The following is a 25,474-nucleotide window of genomic DNA, read 5'->3' on the forward strand; positions in this document are numbered from 1 at the left end:
TCTTTAAGCTCCCATACACAGACCTCCCGATTCTACCACCTAAATCTATTTCTCACATCTGTGTGCTTCCTGCCATCCCTATCAGCAAGGCCACTTTCGCCTCTTACCTAAACTACTAAAAACTGCTGTCTAAGTGGTCTTCTGCCCTGTATTTTGTGCCAACCATAGTTAATACAGTAATTAGTGATCTACACATAAAGCCCAAAGCTAACCATGTCACCCTTCCTGTCATTTGAAACTCTTCAGTGAATCTGCACCACCCAGAGGATTAAGTAACAGCTTACAGTGGGGCTTCCTAGGAGCCCCTCCTGACTTGGACTTCACCAGCAACCTGTCCCTACCCACCACTTTGGATCTCACACTCTAAAAACACCAAATTACTTTTATCTTCCATTTCTACCACACTGTTGGGTGCCTTTGTAACACTGCTATGTCCCCTGCCTAAACACAGGTCCTTATCTTGACAAATCCTCCTTGTTCTTTAAGACTTAGATCAGGACTCCAGGAAATCTTTCATGTCTCGCAACCTGAGTCAGGTAGCCTGCTCTGGTTTCTGGGGGGGAAAAAAAAACAACTCGAGAATGGGAATCAAACCGTGAGCATCTTTCTTTTTTTTTTTTTTTTTTTTTTTTTTGAGACGGAGTCTGGCTCTGTTACCCAGGCTGGAGTGCAGTGGCCGGATCTCTGCTCACCGCAAGCTCCTCCTCCCGGGTTTACGCCATTCTCCTGCCTCAGCCTCCGGAGTAGCTGGGACTACAGGCGCCCGCCACCTCGCCCGGCTAGTTTTTTGTACTTTTTAGTAGAGACGGGGTTTCACCGTGTTAGCCAGGATGGTCTCGATCTCCTGACCTCATGATCCGCCCGTCTCGGCCTCCCAAAGTGCTGGGATTACAGGCTTGAGCCACCGCGCCCGGCCCCGTGAGCATCTTTCTATCACCAGCACCTAGCAGACTTCAGGGCACCCAGTAGGTACTATCAGATGCTTTTTGAACATAAACTAAATAGTATGTTCTAAGATGGGTGCAGTGGCTCACACCTGTGGTGTCAGAATCACTGTTCTGTGATTGGCCTCCAATGTTGGATTCTTGCAACCAGATGAAGTAGTTATGTAATCCCAGCTACTAGGGAGGTTGAGGCATGAGAAGTGCTTGAACCCGGGAGGCAGAGGTTGCAGTGAGCTGAAGTTGCGTCACTGTACTCCAGCCTGGGCAACAGAGTAAGACTCTGTCTCAAAATAAATAAATAAAATAAATAAAAAGTCACTGAGGCATGGGAATGTAGAGAAAGAAGCACTTATTTTCACCTTGAAGATGAGCCTGGTCAGAGAAAGCTACACTGGAGTTGGGCTCTACCATCATATTAATCAAGCAGCATTATGTCAGCAGGGTGTGGTAGCTCATACCTGTAATTCCAGCACTTTGGGAGGCTGAGGCCAGTGGATCACTTGAGGTCAGGAGTTCGAGACCAGCCTGGCCAACATAGTGAAACACCGTTTCTACTAAAAATACAAAAATTAGACAGGCATGGCTGGGCGCGGTGGCTCACGCCTATAATCGCAGCACTTTGGAAGACCGAGGCAGGCAGATCACCTGAGGTTGGGAAGTTCAAGACCAGCTTGACAAACATGTAGAAACCTCATCTCTACTAAAAATGCTAAATTAGGAGGGCATGGTGTTGCATGCCTGTAATCCCAGCTACTCAGGAGGCTGAGGCAGGAGAATTGCTTGAACCTGGGAGGCTGAGGTTGCAGTGAGCCAAGATCATGCCATTGCACTCCAGCCTGGGCAACGAGAGCTAAACTCCGTCTCAAAAAAAAAAAAAAAAAAAAATTAGCCAGGCGTGGTGGCACGTGCCTATAATCCCAGCTACTTGGGAGGCTGAGGCAGGAGAATTGCTTGAGTCTGGGAAGTGGAGGTTGCAGTGTGCCGAGATTGCGCCATTGCACTCCAGTCTGGGCATCACAGCGAGACTCCGTCTCACAAAAACAAACAAACAGCATGTCAGATCATTATTCCTAATTACTGGATACTTGTTAGGTTCAAGCACTATACAAAGCAGTCTGCACACATTCTCTCTGATCCAGTGTTTTTTAAAGTGATGACTGTGGACCACCTAAATCACAATCTCCTGAAACACCTTTTATTTATTTATTTATTTATTTATTTATTTATTTTATTTTATTTTATTATTATTTTTTTTTTTTGAGACGGAGTCTTGCTCTGTCGCCCGGGCTGGAGTGCAGTGGTACCATCTCAACTCACTGCAAACTCCACCTCCCAAATTCAAGTGATTTTTGTGCCTCAGCCTCCCGAGTAGCTGGGATTACAGGTGCACACCAACATGCCTGGCTAATTTTTGTATATTTAGTAGAGACAGGGTTTCACCATGTTGGCCAGGCTAGTCTCAAACTCCTGACCTCATATGATCCACCTGCCTCAGCCTCCCAAAGTGTTGAGATTAGAGGCATGAGCCACTGCGTCCAGCCCTAAAATATCTTTTAAATGCACATACTCCTGAGCTCATCTCAGACCTAAATGAGAATCACTAGGGGTGAAAGCTAGGGCACCACAAAGCCTCCAGGCCACTCTGCATTTTCAGTTAGTCACTCAGGTCATTTTCAGGCACAAACTGGAAAAACACTTCTCTATGCCTCACAAGCAACCACCAAGGGAGATATTATTAATCCCATTTTACAGACAGGCAAGCTCAATGAGGGGATGTGAGTCTCCACTGCTCATACAGCTAGATGTGGTGGAGCTGGAATTCAAACCCAACAATAGCACCTTCAGTCTCCAGAGGCAATGGTTCATTAATGTTAGCCCTCCTTTCACAGCCCTTAAGGCACAAGTAGGAACTCACAAAACCTGCAGGTCTTCATACTGGAAAGGGGAGCCAGAGCAGGGGAGGAATGAGCTGACAACAGCGCACCTGTTCGTGATCTAGCATGGTCAGTCCTTTCACTCCTGCCAAGATGAGATTCTTGGCAATTTCAGCCCCAAGTCCTTTCATGCCGACAAGAAGCACCCGGGAGGCCCGCAGCCTGTAAGACAAACATTGTTAACCTGATGATACAGAACAGTAAGCTTGCAGAATCACAGAACAAAAAATACACAAATTATTTTGGTTTGCCAGGCACGGTGGCTCACACCTGTAATCCCAGCACTTTGTGAGGCTGAGATGGGCAGATCACCTGAGGTCAGGAGTTTGAGACCAGCCTGACCAACGTGGTGAAACCCCATCTCTACTAAAATACAAAACTTAGCTGGGTGTAGTGGCAGACGCCTGTAATCTCAGCTACTTGGGAGTTTGAGGCAGGAGAATCACTTGAAACCATGAAGTGAAGGTTGCAGTGAGCCGAGATCACGCCACTGCTCTCCAGCCTGGGCAACAAGATTGAGACTCTGTCTCAAAAAAAAAAAAAAAATCATTTTGGTTCTAACTGCATTGAGCCATCACGCCTCAAATCTAGGAAAGAGACAGGCTCCAATCCATACTGCACATAATAATTCATTCCACAAATATTTATTGAGTACCTACTATGCCAGGCATCCTTCTATGGTATGGAAATAAGGCAGTGAATCAGAAAGACACAGTCCGTGCCCTCATGAAAAAGTAGGAGACAGATAAACAAATAGATACATATTATGTGAAAAAGTGATAAAAATCAAATGTGACAGGAATCAAGAATGATGAAAACACTATTTGAGACAGAGAAATCACACAAGCCTTTCTGAGGAAATGCCATATGAGCAAAAATCAAAATGAAATAAAGGACAAACACACAGATACTTGGGAGCAGAAAATTCCAGATAGAGAAAACAGCAAATGCAAAAGCCCTGAAGCAGGAGCGCTTGGCATGTTCTAGGGATAGGAATGACAGACAGGCTGAAAAGTTGGAACCAGAGGCCACATCATGAAGGCTCTTACATGCAATAGAAGGATTCTGGATTTTCTTCTAAGCATGATGGAAAGCCATGGGGGTAGGAAGATGTCACAGTTAAGGTGAGGGAGGATGATGGTGGCTCAAACTAGTATGACAGAAGAAGAGGTCCTGAGAAGAGGCACTAGTTAGGTATAATACACAAGCAAAACACACAGTGGCACGAAAAGAGGATGTACACAGGCAACTGTTTTAACCCTTTTTTTTTTTTTTTTTTTTTTTTAAAGACGGAGTCTTGCTCTGTCACGCAGGCTGGAGTACAGTGGCTGATCTCAGCTCACCGCAACTTCCACCTCCCAGGTTCAAGCAATTCTCCTGCCTCAGCCTCCCGAATAGCTGGGATTACAGGCACCTGCCATCATGCCCAGCTAGTTTTTGTATTTTTGATTGAGACAGGGTTTCACCATGTTATTCAGGCTGGTCTCGAACTCCTGACCTCAAGTGATCCACTCACTTCAGCCTCCCAAAGTGCTGGGATTACAGGCATGAGCCACCGCGCCCGGCCTTGTTTTTAGCTTTTTAAATCTGTAAAGTGACAGAAGATGAGGCTGAAAAAAGGCAATCAGAGGTCAGGCCATCCCAAGGCTTGTCTGAGGTCAATAAGAAGCAGAACAGATCCACTATATCTTATCTGAAATTTCTTGAACCAGAAGTATTTCAGAATCACAATTTTTCAGATTTCAAAAAGGAAATATAGACTTTACATCATATATTATGAAACAACTCATCAAGATCTTGGGCTGCATCATGTAACCAAACTCATTAATAATTCTGCAGCAAATGTATTATTCATACTGAAAAGGATTTAGTAATAACTAAGAATAGTTTCACACAATTCAAGTTCTGCTGGCTAATAAGTTTGCTATTAATTTAATTAAAAATTAAATAAAATTTAATCACAACATTCCACCCTCACAAAATGCACCATTTCTTCCTCTCAATGCCTAGCTAAGCCTTTCCTCTTCAAAACCCAACTCCAATGCCATTTCCTCAAAAAAGCCTTTTTAATCATGGCTGAGTCGACACCAGCAAGCACTCCCCCTCCCCGAACTCTTTCAGCAACAGCTACATATAAAAAGTCCCTGACAATAAATCTCCTTTCCACGACCCACATTTCTACATAGCTCCACAGACTCTGCTCTGCAGTTTTTAAAAATTCATTACTCAGCTGGGCCCAGTGACTCATGCCTGTAATCCCAGCATTTTGGGAGGCTGAGATGGGTGGATTACCTGAGGTCAGGAGTTTGAGACCAGCCTGTCCAACCTGGTGAAACCCCCGCTCTACTAAAAATACAAAAAAAATTATGGCCAGGTGTGGTGATTCACACCTGTAATCCAAGCACTTTGGGAGGTCGAGACGGGCATAGATCACTTGAGTACAGGGGTTCGAGACCAGCCTGGCCAACATGGCAAAACTACGTCTCTATTGAAAATACAAAAATTAGCCAGGCGTGCTGGCGGGTGCCTGTAATCCCAGTTACTCGGGACACTGAGGCAGGAGAATCACTTGAACCCGGGAGGTGGTTTTGCAGTAAGCTGAGATCATGCCAGTCTGGGCGACACAGCGAGACTATTTAAAAAAAAAAAAAAAAAAAATTAGCCTGTTTAAAAAAAAAAAAAAAAAAATTAGCTGGGTGTGTTAATGGCAGGCACCTGTAATCCCAGCTATTTGGGAGGCTGAGGCAGAAGAATCACTTAAACCCGGGAGGCAGAGGTGTCAATGAGCCAAGACTGCACCACTGCACTCCATCCTGGGTGACAGACTCTATCTCAAAAAAATACAATAAAATAAAATTCATTACTCAACTGCCATCGACACCAAATATCATGCTTACGTTTTGTTTTGTTTTATTGAAACAGGGTCTCATTTTGTGAAACCAGACTGAAGGGCAGTGGCAAGATGGGCTCACTGCAGCCTCAACCTCCTAGGTTCAAGTGATCATGCCACCTCAGTCTACTGAGTCCTGGGACTACAGGTGCACACCACTGCACCTGGCTAATTTAAGGATTTGGTTTTTTTCTTGTAGACACAGGGTCTCACTATGTTGCCCAGGCTGATCTCTAACTCCTGGGCTCAAGCAATCTTCCTGCCTCTGCCTCCCACAAAGTGCTGGGTTTACAAATCCCATCACTTTGGGAGGCCGAGGTGGGTAGATCACCTGCGGTCAGGAGTTAGAGACCAGCCTGGCCAACACGGTGAAACCCTATCTCTACTACAATTACAAAAATTAGTCGGGTGTGGCACAGTGGCTCACACCTGTAATCCTAGTACTTTAGGAGGCCGAGGTGGGTGGATCACGAGGTCAGGAGATTGAGGCCATCCTGGCTAACACGGTGAAACCCTGTCTCTACTAAAAACACAAAAAATTAGCCGGGCATGCTGGCAGGCGCCTGTGGTCCCAGCCACTGAGGAGGCTGACACAGGAGAATGGCGTGAACCCAGAAGGCGGAGCTTGCAGTGAGCCAAGATGGCGCCACTGCACTCCACCCTGGGCCACAGAGCGAGGCTCCCTCTCAAAAACAAAAAAAAAATTAGCCAGGCGTGGTGGCAGGCACCTGTAATCACAGCTACTTGGGAGGCTGAAACAGGAGAATCGCTTGAACCTAGGAGGCGGAGGCTGCAGTGAGCCGAGACCGCACCACTGCACTTCAGCCTGGGTGAAAGAGCAAGACTCCTTCTCAAAAAAAAAAAAAAAAAAACCCTAGTGGGCACAAAAATGATACACATTCGGCCGGCCGCGGTGGCTCACACCTGTAATCCCAGCACTTTGGGAGGCCCAGGCGGGCAGATCATAGGTCAGGAGACGGAGACCATCCTAGCTAACACATAAAAACCCAATCTCTACTAAAAATACAAAAAAAAAAAAAAAAAAAAAAATTAGCCAGGAGTGGTGGTGGGCGCCTGTAGTCCCAGGTACTCGGGAGGCTGAGGCAGGAGAATGGCGTAAACTCGGGAGCTGGAGCTTGCAGTGAGTGGATCATGCCACTGCACTCCAGCCTGGACAACAGAGCCAGACTCCGTCTGGAGAAAAAAAAAAAAAGAAAAGAAAAATATACACATTCACGGTAGCATCATCCATCTACTTCCCTCGACTTCCACATCCACCACTCTAGTTTGAGCCACCATCATTTCTGTCCTACAAAACTACAGCAGGCTGGATGCAGTGGGTCACACCTGTAATCCCAGCACTTTGGGAAGGCAAGGCATGAGGATCACTTGAGCCCATGAGTTGGAAACCAGCCTGGGCAACAAAGTAAGACTCCATCTGTACAAAAAAAATAAAAATTAGCTGGGTGTGCCAGGCGCAGTGACTTACACCTGTAATCCCAGCACTTTGGGAGGCCAAGGCAGGAGGATCATGAGGTCAGGGGATGGAGACCATCCTGGCTAACATGGTGAAACCCCGTCTCTACTAAAAAAAATACAAAAAACTAGCCGGGCGAGGTGGTGGGCGCCTGTAGTCCCAGCTACTCGGGAGGCTGAGGCAGGAGAATGGCGTGAACCCAGGAGGCAGAGCTTGAGGTGAGCTGAGATCGCGCCACTGCACTCCAGCTTGGGCTAGAGAGTGAGACTTCACCTCAAAACAAACAAACAAACAAAAAAAATCAGCCAGGCATGGTGGCACATGCCTGTAGGCCCAGCTACTCGGGAGGCTGATCCTAGAGAACATCAACCTTGCTCCCACGTTAGGACCTTGGCATTAGTGCTTCCCGCTGCTTCTTCCCTCAACTTCTTGAGGGACACATTCTTTAGGTCTCAGCTCAACTGTCACCTCCTCAGAGAGGTCCATACTGGCCACCTAATTTAAAATAGGTCCACATCCTCTATCTCGAATTATGCTATTTGTTTTTGTTTTTATTGAGATGGGGCCTATGTTGCCCATTGTTTTGATTGACATAGGGCCTCACTACGTTGCCCAAGCTCGTCTCAATCTCCTGGCTCAAGTGATCGTCCAACCTCAGCCTCTCCAGTAGCTGGGATCACAGGCACACATCACTGTGCTAAAGCTACACTACTTGTTTATATGTTTACTGACCCCCCCATTAGAATGTAAACTCCAGAAACCACTGTATCCCTAGAACCAATAACTTCCTTGGCATTTAGGACATACTATTACTCAAATGGCTATGAATTAATATACACACCAAAACAAATCTGTGTCCATCAGCAGAATTATAGAAATCTGGTACATAATAAAATAATAATAGCCAACATTTATCTAACATTTACTATGTGCCAAGCACTGTAGGCTCTTTGTATGTATTATGTCAGTTAATTCCCATAAGACTCCATCTCTCACACACACACACACACACACACACACAATTAACTGAGTGTTATGGCATATGGTCCCCAGCTACTTGTGGGGCTGAGGTGGGAGAATCCCTTGAACCTGGCGGGGGGGAGGGGGAGGTTGCAGTGAGCTGAAGATCACATCACTGCACCACTGCACTCCAGCCTGGGTGACAGAGTGAGAAAAAAAAATTTTAGGGGGCCGGGCGCGGTGGCTCAAGCCTGTAATCCCAGCACTTTGGGAGGCCGAGATGGGCGGATCACGAGGTCAGGAGATCGAGACCATCCTGGCTAACACGGTGAAACCCCATCTCTATTAAAAAATACAAAAAACTAGCCGGGCGAGGTGGCGGGCGCCTGTAGTCCCAGCTACTCGGGAGGCTGAGGCAGGAGAATGGCGTAAACCCAGGAGGCGGAGCTTGCAGTGAGCTGAGATCTGGCCACTGCACCCCAGCCTGGGTGACAGAGCCAGACTCCGTCTCAAAAAAAAAAAAAAAAAAAAAAAAATTTAGTTGGCCAGGCGCGGTGGCTCAAGCCTGTAATCCCAGCACTTTGGGAGGCTGAGACGGGTGGATCACGAGGTCAGGAGATCGAGACCATCCTGGCTAACACGGCGAAACCCCGTCTCTACTAAAAAATACAAAAAACTAGCCGGGCGAGGTGGTGGACGCCTGTAGTCCCAGCTACTCAGGAGGCTGAGGCAGGAGAGTGGCGTAAACCCAGGAGGCAGAGCTTGCGGTGAGCTGAGATCTGGCCACGGCACTCCAGCCTGGGCGACAGAGCGAGACTCTGTCTCAAAAAAAAAAAAAATTTTAGTTGTAATTATCAAATATCAATAAAAACTCCAGAAACTTGGCCTCAATTTAAGCAACCAAATCTGCTCTAGGAAGCTGCTTCTTTACTCCATTTTAATTTATTTATTATTTATTTATTTTTGAGACGGAGTTTCACTCTCGTCACCCAGGCTGGAGTGCCATGGCACGACCTCAGTTCACTGCAACCTTCCGCCTCCTGGGTTCAAGTGATTCTCCTGCCTCTGCTTCCCAAGTAACTGGGATTACAGGCACCCACCACCACACTTGGCTAATTTTTTTTTGTATTTTTAGTAGAGACGGGGTTTCACCACGTTGGCCAGGCTAGTCTCGAATTCCTGACCTCAGGTGATCCACCCACCTCAGCCCTTCAAAGTCCTGGGATTACAGGCTGAGTTACCGTGATGGCCTTTTAATCCACAACAGTCCCTTCACTTGTTTTTCCCATGAAACTGACTTCTGGAAGAAAACTAGGACAACTGTCTTATATAATGCCCCACAATTTGTACATCTTATCAGTCTGCATATTTTCAGGGCTTCCATTTCATAAAGGAACTCCAGTCTCCAGAGTTCTCCTATCCCACCTAGAGCCCTCTTAGAGGCAAGTCAATTTGCTCTGTGGAGCCTCCTTCCTCATCTGAACAGAGAAGGAAATCACTGCCCTTCCTACTCCAGAGAGCTGCTATAAGACTCAGGTGAAGGCTGGGGGCTGTGGCTCACGCCTGTAATCCCAGAAGTTTGGGAGGCCAAGGTGGGTGGATCACCTGAGATCAGGAGTTCACAGCCTGACCAACATGGAGGAATTCCACCTCTACTAAAATACAAAATTTTACACCGGGCGTGGTGGCACACGCCTATAATCCCAGCTACTCGGGAAGCTGAAGCAGGAGAATTGCTTGAACTCGGGAGGCAGGGGTTGTGGTCAGCTGAGATTGTACCATTGCACTCCAGCCTGGGCAACAAAAGTGAAACTCCATCTCAAAAAAAAAGAAAAGAGTTAGGTGAAAATGCCATCCCACTGCTAGGTATATACCCAAATGAAAATCAATCAGGCCTGGTGTGGTGGCTCACGCCTGTAATCCCAAAACTTTGGGAGGCCAAGGAGGGCCAATCACCTGAGGCCAAAAGTTTGAGACCAGCCTGGCCAACATAGTAAACCCCATCTCTACTAAAAATACAAAAATTAGCTGGGCGTGGTGGCAGGTGCCTGTAATCCCAGCTATTCGAGAGGCGGAGGCAGGAAAATCGCTTGAACCTGGGAGGCGGAGGTTGTACTGGTCTGAGATCATGCCACTGCCCTCTAGCCTGGGCGACAGAGTGAGACTTGGTCTTAAAAAAAAAAAAAAAAAAAAAAAAAGGTATCTGCACTCCCATGTTTATTACAGCACTCTTCACAATAGCCAAGATTTGAAAGCAACCCATGTGTTTATCAAAAGACAAATGGATAAATAAATTGTGGTACACTTGGGAGGCCCAGGCGGCCGGATAACGAGGTCAGAAGATCAAGACCACGGGGAAACCCCGTCTCTACTAAAAATACAAAAAATTGGCCAGGCGTGGTGGCTGGCGCCTGTAGTCCCAGCTACTCGGGAGGCTGAGGCCAGAGAATGGCATGAACCCAGGAGGCGGAGCTTGCAGTGAGCCAAGATCACGCCACTGCACTCCAGCCTGGGGCGACAGAGCGAGCAAAAAAAAAAAAAAAAAAAAAAAAAAGGAAAGAAATTGTGGTACACGAGGTCAGGAGATCAAGACCATCCTAGCTAACAAGGTGAAACCCCATCTCTACTAAAAATACAAAAATTAGCCGGGCGTGGTGGCGGGCGCTTGTAGTCCCAGCTACTCCAAAGCCTTAGGTGGGAGAATGGGGTGAACCCAGGAGGCGGAGCTCGCAGTGAGGCGAGACTGCGCCACTGCACTCCAGCCTGGGCGACAGGGGGAGACTCTGTCTCAAAAAAGAAAAAAAAAAAAAAAAAAAGGCCAGGAGCGGTGGCTCACGCCTGTAATCCCAATACTTTGGGAGGCCAAGGCGGGCAGATCACGAGGTCAGGAGATGGAGACCATTCTGGCTAACACGGTGAAACCCCCTCTCTACTAAAAATACAAAAAATTAGCCGGGTGTGGTGGTGGGCGCCTGTAGTCCCAGCTACTCGGGAGGCTGGGGCAGGAGAACGGCAGGAACCTGGGAGGCGGAGCTTGCGGTGAGATGGCGCCACAGCACTCCAGCCTGGGCGACAGAGTGTCTGTTTCAACAAAAAAAAAAAAAAAAAAAGAAAGAAAGAAATCCTGGTACAAAGGCTGGGCATGGCGGTTCACACCTCTAATCCCAGCACTTTGAAGGGAGGCAGGAGGATTATTTGAGCCCAGGAGCCCGAGACTAGCCTGGTGAAACCCCACCTCTACTAAAATATTGGCTGGGCTTGTGGCACATGGTGTAGTCACAACTACTGGGAGGCTGAGGTGGGAGGATCACCTGCACCCAAGTGGTCAAGGCTGAAGTGAGCTGTGATCACACCACTGCACTCTAGTCTGGGCAACAGAAGGAGACCCTGCCTACAAAAAAAAAAAAAAAAAGGAATGAGATCCTGTCATTTACAACGACATGGAAGGAACTGGAGGTTATCATGTTAAGTGAAATAAGTCAGGCATAGAAAGACAAACTTTGCACACTCTCACTTATTTATGGGAACTAAAAAAAAATTAAAACAATTGAACTTGCCGGGCGCGGTGGCTCAAGCCTGTAATCCCAGCACTTTGGGAGGCCGAGACGGGCGGATCACGAGGTCAGAAGATCGAGACCATCCTGGCTAACACGGTGAAACCCCGTCTCTACTAAAACTACAAAAAAAACTAGCCGGGCGAGGTGGCGGGCGCCTGTAGTCCCAGCTACTCGGGAGGCTGAGGCAGGAGAATGGCGTGAACCCGGGAGGCGGAGCTTGCAGTGAGCTGAGATCCGGCCACTGCACTCCAGCCCCGGCGACAGAGCGAGACTCTGTCTCAAAAAAAAAAAAAAAAAAAAAACAATTGAACTTATGCAGATAGTAGACTGATGGTTACCAGAGGCTAGGAAGGATAGTGGGGGGTAGAGGGGAAGGAGGGATGACTAACGGGTACAAAAATATAATTAAATACAATGAATAAGATCTGGTATTTGATAGCGTAACAGGGTGACTAGTTAACAATAATTTGTTGTACATTTCAAAGTAACTAAAAGAATATAATTGGATTGTTTGTAACACAAAGGATAAGTGCTTAAGGTGGTGGATACCCCATTTACCCTCATGTGATTATTACCCATTGTATGCCTGTATCAAAGTATCTCACATACCCCCAAAATATATACACCTGTGTACTCACACACAAAAAATGTTTAATTTCTTAAAGACTTCGCTGAAAATGGACATAAAAACACTTTAATAAACTCTCTAAGACTGTCTAAAAATAGAGTACAAATTACAAATAACCTCTTCCCTCCCTCCTACAACCCCCAGCCAGTCCTTTTCATGTTCTCCATCAAATTCAGTACAGCTCCACTCCCTCAGAATAATTCCCACCTCCCACAAATTCCATGCCCTGACCTTGACTTGTCCCTTAGGTCATCTACCACTCAGAGGCCCCCCATCCATTCTTCACTGCTTCTCAGAAAAATGATCCCTATCCCTGCGAAAGTTCCCTAACTACATTCCAGTTTAAATCTCACCAACTTTGCCCCACTTCAAACAAAACTATCTACTGCCACAAACCCCTTCGATTAACCCTTCCAGGACTTTAGAATCCCCTCCTCAACCCTTTAGGACCTCATAACACCCCAAGCTTCCTCAAAGTTTCCTCCAACTCACATAAACCCTCTTTCCACTCCATCCAGAAAATAGCAGCCCCTAAAATCAATGCAGCCCACCTATGTCCAGAGGCATATTCTCATCACTTAATTCCCAATCTATTCCAGGTGGCTTCAACCTTCCCACCAATGTTAATGCCTCATGATGACATCCCCGACCCCATCAAAGACCCCACAGATCTGAAATGAGCCTGAGGTAATTCCCATCCCACCACTGCACACTCCAAAACCTCCTGAAAGCTCCCACCCCCTCAAACTAAATTCTCCTGACGTGTCTGCTTCCCCAACCCCTCCATTAATTCTATACACTGTACTCACACAATGCCCACCATCACCCAGATTTTACCTCTGAACTCAACCCCTCACATATTTCTACTTAGTTGTATAAAAAAACAAATCTGGGCAGGGCATGGTGGCTCATGCCTGTAATCCCAGCACTTTGGGAGATCGAGGCAAGTGGATCACAAGGTCAGGAGATCGAGACCATCCTGGCTAACACAGTGAAACCCCGTCTCTACTAAAAATACAAACAAACAAAAAAGCCGAGCATGGTGGCGGGCGCCTGTAGTCCCGGCTACTCGGGAGGCTGAGGCAGAAGAATGGCATGAACCTGGGAGGCGGAGCTTGCAGTGAGCCGAGATCATGCCACTGCACTCCAGCCTGGGCCAGAGCGAGACTCCGTCTCAAAAAAAAAAAATCTGAAACCTAAAAGAGAACTGACTTTTCCCTGACCCCACCAAACCTACAGCTCCCCATATCTTTCAAAATGGCAATTCCATCATTCCAGGTGCTCAAGCCAAAAACAGTGGTGTCATACTGGATTTCTGCCCCAAATCCTGTTCCCTCTTCTACCTTCAAAACATATATATATCCAGAATATATATATTTGACCTCTTCTCTTGAGTTTCAAGCCACCAATACTTTTGTCTCAACTAGATTACTGCAACAGTCCAGCCAGAATCTTTACTTCCATTTCTGCCAGGAATGGAAACACAAACCAGGCCAGGCGCAGTGGCTCACGCCTGTAATGCCAGCACTTTAGGAGGCCAAGGCAGGCGGATCACGAGGTCAGGAGACGGAGACCATCCTGGCTAACACAGTGAAACCCTGTCTCTACTAAAAATACACAAGATTAGCCGGGTGTGGTGGCAGGTGCCTATAGTCCCAGCCACTCAGGAGGTTGAGGCAGGAGAATTGCTTGAACCTGGCAGGCGGTGGCTGCAGTGAGCCAAGACTGAGCCATTGCACTCCAGCCTGGGCGACAGAGCAAGACTCCATCTCAAAACAAAAAAAAAAAAACAAAAAAACAAAACAAACAAAAAAAAAACACAGATCATGTTACTCCCACACTCAAAACACTCCAACAGGTTTTCCCCACACACTTAGAATAAAAGCTACTCAACTCATTTGGTTCTTGCCACCTTATTTCTCTAATTTGACGATCATGCCTGGGCCTCTGGGAATTTGCACTTGCTGTTCTCTCTGCTAGGAAAGTTCTCCTAGGCCGGGCGCAGTGGCTCAAGCTTGTAATCCCAGCACTTTGGGAGGCCGAGACGGGCGGATCACGAGGTCAGGAGATCGAGACCATACTGGCTAACATAGTGAAACCCCGTCTCTACTAAAAAGTACAAAAAACTAGCCGGGCGAGGTGGCGGGCGCCTGTAGTCCCAGCTACTCTGGAGGCTGAGGCAGGAGAATGGCGTAAACCCGGGAGGCGGAGCTTGCAGTGAGCTGAGATCCAGCCACTGCACTCCAGCCTGGGCGACAGAGCCAGACTCCGTCTCAAAAAAAAAAAAAAAAAAAAAAAAAAAAGAAAGTTCTCCTAGATGATCACAAGGCTTTTTCCCTTCATAAGAGGCTCAATGTTACCTCTTCAGAGCCCTTTCCCAGCCAACCTATCAAAACAACCCTCCCACTTCACCATCCTTTAATGACTGACACATATGTACACATTTGTGGAATTTTTTTTTTTTTTTGAGACAGGGCCTCCTCACTCTGTCACCCAGGCTGGGGTGTAGTGGCGCAACCACGGCTCACTGCAACCTCCGCCTCCTAGGGGCTCAGGTGATGCTCCCACCTCAACCTCCAGACTAGCTGGGACTATAAACTCATGCCGCCATGCCTGACTAATTTTCGTATTTTTGTAGAGACTGGCTTTGGCAACGTTACCCAGGCTGGTCTCAAACTCCTGGACTCAAGAGATCCCCTCCCCCCAACTCAGCCTCCCAAAGTGCTGGGATTACAGGTGTGAGCCACTGCCTCCCGGCTAAGTAAAAATATTGATCGGTGAGGCCAGGCATGGTGGCTCAGGCCTGTAGTCCCAGCATTTTAGGAGTCTGAGTTGGGGGTAGATCTCTTGAGGCCAAGGTTCGCTTGAGCTTGGGAGTTCAAGACCAGTCTGGGCAACGTGGCAAAACCCCATCTTACAAAAAAAAATATACAAAAATTAGTCGGATGATGTGGTGGGGTGCGCCTGTAGTCCCAGCTACTTGGGAGGCTTAAAGAGGGAATATCACTTGAGACTTGGAGGTCAAGGCTACAGTGAACTGTGATCCCATCACTGCACTCCAGCCTGGGCGACAGAGAGGAGGAAAAAAAAAAAAGAAAAAAAAGCCTGGCACAGTGGCTCAAGTCTGTAATCCCATCACTTTGGGAGGCTGTGGCGGGCAGATCACTTGAGGTCCGGAGTTCCAGACCAGCCTGGCCAACATGGTGAAAACCTGTCTCTACTAAAAATACAAAAATTAGCCGGGTGTGGTGGCATGAGCCTGTAATCCCAGCTATCAGAAGACTGAGGTGAGAGGAAGTCTTGAACCTGGGAGGCCAGAGGCTGCAGTGAGCCGAGATCACCCAACTGCACAAAACAAAAGATGTCTTGGTGCGGTGGCTCACTCCTGTAATCCCAGCACTTCGGGAGGCCCAGGCGGGTGGATCACTTGAGGTCAGCAGTTCGAGACCAGTCCGGTCAACATGGCGAAACCCCGTGTCTACTAAAAATACAAAAATTAGCCGGGCGTGGTGGCGGGCCCCTATAATCCCAGCTACTCGGGAGGCTGAGGCAGGAGAATCGCTTGAACCCGGGAGGCGGAGCTTGCAGTGAGCTGAGATCGCGCCACTGCACTCCAGCCTGGGCGACAGGGAGAGACTCCGTCGAAAAAAAAAAAGAAAAGAAAAGAAAAAAAGAAAAGAAAACCCCATCCCTAAGCTACTCCACAAAGCCCAAACTATGTCTCCTGTCTTACCAAGGCACAGACCCATACCAGACACAAGCAACCTTTTCGGGAGCCTACTGCCGTCCCCCTCCAGACTCTCCGAGCCTCTCAAGAGTTCCAGTTGACATAACTTGCTCCAAAACTCCTCAAAACCCGCATTCTTTCAGACTGGCCCGCCCCTGAGCACCCACAAGAATGGAAGCTCCCGTCGGCCCGGTTGGCCAGTCCAGTCTCCCCCGTATCCACACGGAACCGGGTCCCACACCATCGAATGAATGAACTATGTCCTTCACCTCACCCCTTCCACGTACCCCAGCCCCTCTTATCCCCTAACCGCGGCCTAAATCCCACAATCACCGCTTTCGGGCCTCGGATTTCCTGAGTTTGAATTCTCCCGCTCTCTCAGGACTCCCCAACGCCCCCTTCAGAGCTCCCATCCTTCGGAACGGCCCTCCCAACCACTTCCCAGACCTTCCAGAAACATCCCCAATCAACTCCTCCAGTTCCCTCAGGAGCGAGACGATCCCGGGGCACATAATTCCCGCCTCCTCCCTTCAAATCACACCTTCCCGCTCCTTCCGGGCCGCAAACGCCTCAGACTAGACGCCCCCTCCAGACCCTCGGCGCCTCAAGCCGCGCCGGCGCTGACCGTTTCTGGGCCTCCAGTCCCCACAGGCGGATCTGCCGGTCATACTGCGCCGCCTCCTCCTCGCTGATGCCGCCGCCAGCCTCCTCCTTCTCCACCATGGCGCCGGCTCTTCCTGCCTCAGCTCAGGTCCGGCTCACGCCAACCGCCCGCCGGCCCCGCGCGCCACCAACCTCCGCCGGCAGCACACCCGGGGTGCTTCTGCGCGTGCGCAGACCCCCCCCCCCCCCCTCCCACGCCTGCGCAGTACCTCGTCCGCAGAGCCTGGGACCAAAAGTACCTCACGAGACTCAAAGGCGGTCGGGCGACTGCATGTCACGTGACGGAGGGTCCAACCAATCCTAGCCCCCAAAATGGCGCGGGTTGAGGCCCCGAGGGCGTTGCTCACGTGGTCACTTATGAGGCGCTTAAATTCTGCAAATATTTAAGGAGCGCATACTGAGATCCCAGCAATAGGGATGTTGTAAAATAAGGTATTGAGTAAAATCGACAAAGCCCTGTCCTCATGGAGTTTACGATCCAGTGAGAAAAACCCAAAGAGAAATAAATATAAACCCAGCGATGATAAATGCTTTGGAGAAAAATAAAGCAGGACATGGGGCTACAGAGTAACAGGGGTGGTCAGGGAAGGCTTATCAGAGGCGACATTGAACTGTCAATTTTTTTTTTTTTCCCATACAGATGGGGTCCCGCGGTGTTGCCAAGGCTGGTCTCGAACTCCTGGCCTCAAGCTATCCTCCCGCCTCTGCCCTGCAAAGTGCTGGGATTACAGGCATCAGCCACTGTTCCCAGCCTTTCATGTCCCTACTATGTGTTGCACTTTGTGCCCAGCCCTGGACATACAATAATAATAAAAATGGACACATCTCTGCTTTAGAGGCAGTCACGGCCCAGTGGGAGAGAGAAGCATTAAGAAAACAGGAATAGGCCAGGCGCGGTGACTCACACCTGTAATCTCAGCACTTCAGAGGACCCAGGCAGGCAGATTACTTGAGATCAGGAGTTCGAGAGCAGCCTAGCTAACATGGTGAAATCCCGTCTGTACTAAAAATAAAAATAAAAAAAAATAGCAGGGCATGGTGGCTCACACCTGTAGTCCCAGCTACTTGGGAGGCTGAGGCAGGAGAATCGCTTGAACCCAGGAGTTGGAGGTTGTAGTGAGCCAAGATCATGTCTCTGCACTCCAGCCTGAGACAGAGCGAGACTCGGTCTCAAAAAAATAAATAAATAAAATAAAAATAACAGAAAAGAAAACAGGGATGGCCCCAGGTGGACAATATAGTGAAACGCCATCTCTATTCAAAATGCAAAAATTAGCTTGGTGTGGTGGCACTGAGCCTGTAGTCCCAGCTACGTGGGAGGCTGAGGTAGGAGGATTTCTGATGTTAGAATCATACGCTTTTTAGCAGGGCACGGTAGCTCATGCCTGTAATCCCAGCACTTTCGGAGGCTGAGGAGGGCAGATCACGAGGTCAGGAGTTTGAGACCAGCCTGGGCAAGATGGTGAAACTCCCTCTCTACTAATAATACAAAAATTAGCCGGGTGTGGTGGCGCATGCTTATAGTCTCAGCCAGTTGCCAGGCTGAGGCCGCAGAATTGTTTGAACTGGGAGGCAGAGGTTGCAGTGAGCCAAGATCCTGCCACTGCACTTCAGTGTGGGCGACAGAGACGCTCGTCTCAAAAAAAAAAAACAAAAAAGCCACCACGCCCATCTAATTTTTTTTTTTTTTTTTTTTTTTTTTTGAGACGGAGTCTCGCTCTGTCCCCCAGGCTGGAGTGCAGTGGCCGGATCTCCGCTCACTGCAAGCTCCGCCTCCCAGGTTTACGCCATTCTCCTGCCTCAGCCTCCCGAGTAGCTGGGACTACAGGCGCCCGCCACTTCGCCCGGCTAGTTTTTTGTATTTTTTAGTAGAGAGGGGGTTTCACCGTGTTAGCCAGGATGGTTTCGATCTCCTGACCTCGTGATCCGCCCGTCTCGGCCTCCCAAAGTGCTGGGATTACAGGCTTGAGCCACCGCGCTCGGCCTTTTTTTTTTTTTTTTTGAGAGGAGAGTCTCTGTCGCCCACACTGAAGTGCAGTGGCGCGATCTCCACTCACTGCAAGCTCCACCTCCCAGGTTCACGCCATTCTCCTGCCTCAGCCTCTTGTGTAGCTGGGACTACAGGCGCCTGCCACCACGCCGGGCTAATTTTTCAGTAGAGATGGGGTTTCACCGTGTTAGCCAGGATTGTTTCAATCTCCTGACCTCATGATCCGCCCGTCTCAGCCTCCCAAAGTGCTGGGATTTCAGGCTTGAGCCACTGCGCCCGGCCTAATTTTTGTATTTTTAGTAGAGACAGGGTTTCACCATGGTGGCCAGGCTGATCTCGAACTCCTGACATCAAGTGGTCCGCCCACCTTGGCCTCCCAAAGTGCTGGGATTACAGGCGCGAGCCACCACACCTGGCGGAATCATGTATTTTTATTTAAGAGTTGGCGCCTGGTAGGCCGGGCGCGGTGGCTCAAGCCTGTAATCCCAGCACTTTGGGAGGCCAAGACAGGTGGATCACGAGGTCAGGAGATCGAGACCATCCTGGCTAACACGGTGAAACCCCATCTCTACTAAGAAATACAAAAAACTAGCCGGGGAGGTGGCGGGCGCCTGTAGTCCCAGCTACTCGGGAGGCTGAGGCCGGAGAATGGCGTGAACCCGGGAGGCGGAGCTTGCAGTGAGCTGAGATCTGGCCACTGCACTCCAGCCTGGGCTACAGAGCGAGACTCCGTCTCAAAAAAAAAAAAAAAAAAAAGAGTTGGCGCCTGGCGTGCTGGCTCACGCCTGTAATCCCATCTCAGCACTTTAGGAGACTGAGGTAGGAGAATCACTTGAGACCAGGAGTTCAAGACCAGCCTGGGCAACATGACAAGACCCCTGTCTCTACAAAAAAAAAAATTTATTAGCTGGGTGTGGTGGCGCATGCCTGTAGTCCCAGCTACTTGGGAGGCTAAGGTGGAAGAATCGTTTGAGCCCAGGCATTGGAGGCTGCAATGAGATATGATGGCACCACTGCACTCCAGCCTGGACAACAGACCTTGTCTCAAAAAAAAAACAAAAAGTGCCTAAGATGTTTTTCAGATCCTGAATTCCAGCAGAACAGCTGATGCCAACCAGTGTGAAGACCCCAGAGAGGAACCAAATTGACAGGAGAATAGAGTTTCTTCAACTCCCTGTTTCATTACTTCACCCTGCACTCAACCAACCAATGATCTCCACACTTCAACCCACTCCAAAACCCTTAAAAACCCCCGAACTCCCTGGGGAGGTGGATTCGTGGTTTCCTTCCATCTCCTCCCTTGGTTTTCAGTGGCCCTATGATTAAACCTCTTTCTCTGCTGCAACCTGGTGTCTCCCACTATTGACTTGCTGCAAGTATGGGGCAAAGGACCTATAATGTTTGAAAAACTTTCAACAGGCCAGGCACAGTGGCTCATGTCTGTTATCCCAACACTTTGAGAGGATCACTTGAGGCCAGCAGTTTGAGACACAGCCAGACCCCATCTCTACAAAAAAATATATAAAAACTGGCCGGGCGCGGTGGCTCAAGCTTGTAATCCCAGCACTTTGGGAGGCCGAGACAGGTGGATCATGAGGTCAGGAGATCGAGACCATCCTGGCTAACACGGTGAAACCCCGTCTCTACTAAAAAAATACAAAAAACTAGCCGGGCGAGGTGGCGGGCGCCTGTAGTCCCAGCTACTTGGGAGGCTGAGGCAGGAGAATGGCGTAAACCCGGGAGGTGGAGCTTGCAGTGAGCTGAGATCTGGCCACTGCACTCCAGCCTGGGCGACAGAGCGAGACTCCGTCTCAAAAAAAATAAATAAATAAAATAAAATAAAAATTAGGCCAGGCACGGTGACTCATACCTGTAATCCCAGCACTTTGTGAGGCAGTGACAGGAGGATCACCTGAGGTCAGGAGTTCGAGACCAGCCTGGCCGACATGGTGAAATCCCGTCTCTACTAAAAACATAAAAATTAGCCAGGTGTGGTAGCGTGTGCCTGTAATCCCAGCTACCCAGGAGGCTGAGGGGAGAGAATCACTGGAACCCGGGAGGGTTGGGAGTTCGAGACCATCCTGACCAAAGTGGAGAAACCCTATCTCTACTAAAAATACAAAATTAGGCCGGGCATGGTGGCTCACGCCTGTAATCCCAGCACTTTGGGAGGCCAAGGCGGGAAAATCATGAGGTCAGGAGATTGAGACTATCCTGGCTAACACGTGAAACCTCCTCTCTACTAAAAATACAAAAAAAAAATTAGCTGGATGTGGTGGCAGGCGCTTGTAATCCCAGCTACTCAGGAGGCTGAGGCAGGAGAATGGCGTGAACCCAGGAGGCGGAGCTTGCAGTGAGCTGAGATCGTGCCACTGCACTCCAACCTAGGCAACAGAGCGAGACACTGTCTCAGAAAAAAAAAAAAAAATTAGCCAGGCATAGTGGCAACATGCCTATGATCCCAGCTACTCGGGAGGCTGAGGCAGGAGAATCGCTTGAACCTGGGAGGTGGAGGTTGCGGTGAGCCAAGATTATGCCATTGCATTCCAGCCTAGGCAACAAGAGCAAAACTCTGTCTCAAAGAAAAAAAAGAAAGAAAGTAATCCTGAAGGTCTACGGCATATAGTAATTCGTAATTGGTTAGGGAGGGACCCGGGTTCTTACCCGTGCCTATGCCATAACTCTTGTAAAATGATCACTTTGTGAAAAAGAGCCCTGGAAATAAAGCTAATTGCTGCATAAATTATTTTCTCCTGTACTTGTAGATTCATTAAATGTCTAAAAGTGTCTCCCTTTCCTCTCCTCACTTCTACTTTTTTATAATTTCTGGGAAAAATTAAATGTGATGTTATAGTCTCATGTTTGGAAACATACATCCTTTTTTAAAAAAACATTTTTATTGGTCAGGTGCAGTGGCTCACGCCTGTAATCCTAGCACTTTGGAGGCCGAGGCGGGCGGATCACAAGGTCAGGAGATCGAGACCATCCTGGCTAACATGGTGAAACCCCGTCTCCACTAAAAAAAAAAGCAAAAAAAAATTTAGCTGGGCGTGGTGGCGCAAATCTAAGGCAGGAGAACAGGTTGAACCTGGGAGGTGGAGGTTGCAGTGAGCTGAGATTGTGCCACTGCACTCCAGCCTGGCTACAGGTCGAGAATCCTTCTCAAGAAAAAAAAAAAAAAAGAGAGAGAGAGAGAGATTTTTATTGAGGTGAAATTCACATAATATAAAATTAGGCAGCATTTTGAAGTGCACAATTCAGTGGCCTTTAGTACTTTCACCATATTATACAACCACCACCTCAATCTAGTTCCAAAATACTTTCAGCCGGGCGCGGCGGCTCACATCTGTAATCCCAGCACTTTCGGAGGCTAAGGCAGGCGGATCATGAGGTCAGGAGATCAAGACCATCCTGGCTAACACGGTGAAACCCCGTCTCTACTAAAACACAAAAAATTAGCTGGGCCTGGTGGCAGGCGCCTGTGGTCCCAGCCACTGGGGAGGTTGAGGCAGGAGAATGGCGTGAACCCGAGAGGCGGAGCTTGCAGTGAGCTGAGATCGTACCACTGCACTCCATCCTGGGCGACAGAGCAAGACTCCGTCTCAAAAAAAGAAAGAAAAGTTTCATTATCCCAAGAGTGGTGGCTTAAATCTTTCAAATGGCCAGGAGTCAACTATGACCTTGCTATGTGAACAATTTCAAAAGAACTGTACAGTTTAGTGTTACAGCTTAGCATAATTTAGTATAAACTGTCCTTTCCCCACTTTTTAAGAGCTACCATTAACTTTATTCATTAGGTGATTATTAACTAGGAATGCTATATTGCAGAACATCTTGGCATGTCTGGTCCTTGTCCTCTAGTCCCGGTAACAAACCCCTCACCATTATGATGATGAAAAAAAGGTAAGTTTCCAAAACGATCCCAAGGAAGCACCACTGTTCCCTTGAGAACCAGACGACAACCAAAAACAAGTCCTTAATTTTCCTTAATAATTTAATAATTTCCAAAATGTCCTCTAGGGGGCAACATTATCCCTTCAGAACCAGGTAGATGAATCACTCCGCTTCCAGCCTGGATCTCGGTACCTCTCACCTCCTCAAAGACTCTGCGATTGGATCAGCAAGGAAGAAAGGGAAAAAACCTATAGCTTGCTGGTCAGCAGGCTGCAACACAATGGAATGCCTCTTATTGGCCAATGGTCTCCTCCTCTGTTCTCCAGGTGTCTCCAGGGGTTGGGGCCAAATGGTAGTACTTCTTCCACACTGTGGAGGAACTTCTGTGAGAATGCCTCCTCATTCACAGTGTGAATAACTCTCCCTACAGCCATCCCAGGAACTAGAAAAAAAACAGGTCTTTCATCAGCATAATAATGTACTGGCCCTTTGCAGTGACTCACACCTGTAATCCCACCGCTTTGGGAGACCTAGGTAGGAAAATCACTTAAGGTCAGGTGTACAAGACCAGCCTGGGCAACATAGGGAGACCCCCTTCTCTACAAAAAAGAAAAAATTCTGTCTGGGCGTGGTGGCTCACACCTGTAATCCCAGCACTTTGGGAGCCCGAGGCAGACGGATCATGAGGTCAGGATTTGAGACCAGCCTGGCCAATATGGTGAAACCCCATCTCTACTAAAAATACAAAAATTGGCCAGGTGCAGTGGCTCATGCCTGTAATCCCAACACTTTGGGAGGCTGAGGCAGGCGGATCACGAGGTCAGGAAATCGAGACCATCCTGGCTAACACGGTGAAACCCCGTCTCTACTAAAAATACAAAAAAAAAATAAAAAAAAAAAAAATTAGCCGGGCATGGTGGCGGATGCCTGTAGTCCTAGCTACTCGGGAGGTTGAGGCAGGTGAATGGCGTGAACCCAGAAGGCGGAGCTTGAAGTGAGCAGAGATCGTGCCACTGCACTCCAGCCTGGGCAACAGAGTGAGACTCCATCTCAAAAAAAAAAAAAAAAAATTTATCAGGCACGGTGGTGTGCACCTGTGGTCTCAGCTACTTGGGAGGCTAAGACTGGAGGATCACTTGAGCCAAGGAGGTGGAGGCTGCAGTGATCTGTGATTGTGCCACTGTACCTCAGCCTGGACGACAGAGCAAGACCCTGTTTCATAATAATTAAATAATAATAATAATAATATCGATGTACCAAGAGCAGAAGAAACAGGTACCATGGAAGTATTAGCTGACATACATGCATTTGAGGAAATTCAATAAAAAAAACTACAGGGACCTGCCAGCCCAGAGATATTTTGGAGGTCCCTGAGAAGAGTTATGTTAGAATTTTATTTTTCCGGCCGGGCGCGGTGGCTCAAGCCTGTAATCCCAGCACTTTGGGAGGCCGAGAGGGGCGGATCACGAGGTCAGGAGATCGAGACCATCCTGGCTAACACGGTGAAACCCCGTCTCTACTAAAAAATACAAAAAACTAGCCAGGGAGGTGGCGGGCGCCTGTAGTCCCAGCTACTCGGGAGGCTGAGGCAGGAGAATGGCGTAAACCTGGGAGGCGGAGCTTGCAGTGAGCTGAGATCCGGCCACTGCACTCCAGCCTGGGCAACAGAGAGAGACTCTGCCTCAAAAAAAAAAAAAAAAAAAGAATTTTATTTTTCCCTAAATACAGGGCAAGCTGCTGAAACTTTCATCCCCTACCCACCCATCCTTTAATGGAAAATGTGGTAAGAAAAAGCTCTTTGAAATTTTGGGGGCCGGGCGTGGTGGCTCACGCCTGTAATCCCAGCACTCTGGGAGGCCGAGGCGGGCGGATCACGAGGTCAGGAGATCGATACCATCCTGGCTAACACAGTGAAACCCCGTCTGTACTAAAAAATACAAAAAATTAGCTGGGTGTAGTGGCGGGCACCTGTAGTCCCAGCTACTTGGGAGGCTGAGGCAGCAGAATGATGTCAACCTGGGAGGCGGAGCTTGCAGTGAGCCGAGATCTCGCCACTGCACTCCAGCCTGGGGCAACAGAGCGAGACTCCGTCTCCAAAAAAAAAAAAAGAAATTTTGGGGGCAGCTTGTATCATGGCTGGGAGACCTGCTCCTCTCACTCGTCAGCAAAGAAAACTGTAAGGCTGGTGGAGCCCAGTGCAAGGGGAGATTCTCTAGTCTGTCCAGGATGTGGTGCAATCAACTCTACCATTTAGGTTTTATAACCAAGCAGATGCACAAAATATGTGCGTGCAGTACAATACACTGTTCTTTTTCTTTCTTCTTTTCTTTTTTTTTTTTTTTTTTAGACAGAGTCTCACTTTGTTACCCAGGCTGGAGTGCAGTGGCAACATTTCAGCTCACTGCAATCTCCACCTCCCAGGTTCAAGTGATTCTCACGCCTCAGCCTCCCGAGTGGCTGGGATTACAGGCGTGCGCCATGACGCCCAGCTGAATTTCTTGTATTTTTAGTAGAAATGGAGTTTCGTCATGTTGGTCAGGCTGGTCTCGAACTCCTGACCTCAAGTGATCTGCCCACCTTGGAATCCCAAAGTGCTGGGATTACAGGCATGAGCCACCTCGCCTGGCCCTGTCTTTTCTTCTATTATGGACATTTAAGCAGTTCCCAGTTAGGGGCATTTTTTGTTTGTTTATTTTTGAGAAGGAATCATGCTCTGTCACCCAGGCAGGAGTATAGTGGCACGATCTTGGCTCACTGCAACCTCCACCTCCTGGATTCAAGCGATTCTCCTGGCTCAGCCTCCCGAGGAG

The 25,474-nt window shown here is 48.5% G+C and overlaps 1 protein-coding gene across 3 annotated transcripts in view; it reads right to left on the reverse strand.

The window, feature by feature from the left end:
• Nucleotides 1-16,946, reverse strand: part of SAE1 (SUMO1 activating enzyme subunit 1) — an 86,514-nt gene extending 69,568 nt beyond the window's left edge. For 2 of the 3 annotated variants that reach the window (XM_037991889.2, XM_037991888.1), the window contains exons 1-2: nucleotides 16,743-16,945; nucleotides 2,929-3,040 (exon numbers count right to left, since the gene is read on the reverse strand). In XM_037991889.2, the coding sequence (XP_037847817.1) occupies nucleotides 2,929-3,040; nucleotides 16,743-16,840 (210 nt within the window). In that variant the 5' untranslated portion in view covers nucleotides 16,841-16,945. Of the gene's footprint in view, nucleotides 1-2,928; nucleotides 3,041-16,742 lie in introns of all 3 variants that reach the window. The other variant, XM_073016257.1, reaches the window with a different exon arrangement.
• Between the last annotated feature and the right edge of the window lie 8,528 nt (nucleotides 16,947-25,474).

The sequence above is a fragment of the Chlorocebus sabaeus genome, chromosome 6, assembly GCF_047675955.1.
Source record: "Chlorocebus sabaeus isolate Y175 chromosome 6, mChlSab1.0.hap1, whole genome shotgun sequence".
Lineage (NCBI taxonomy): Eukaryota > Metazoa > Chordata > Mammalia > Primates > Cercopithecidae > Chlorocebus > Chlorocebus sabaeus.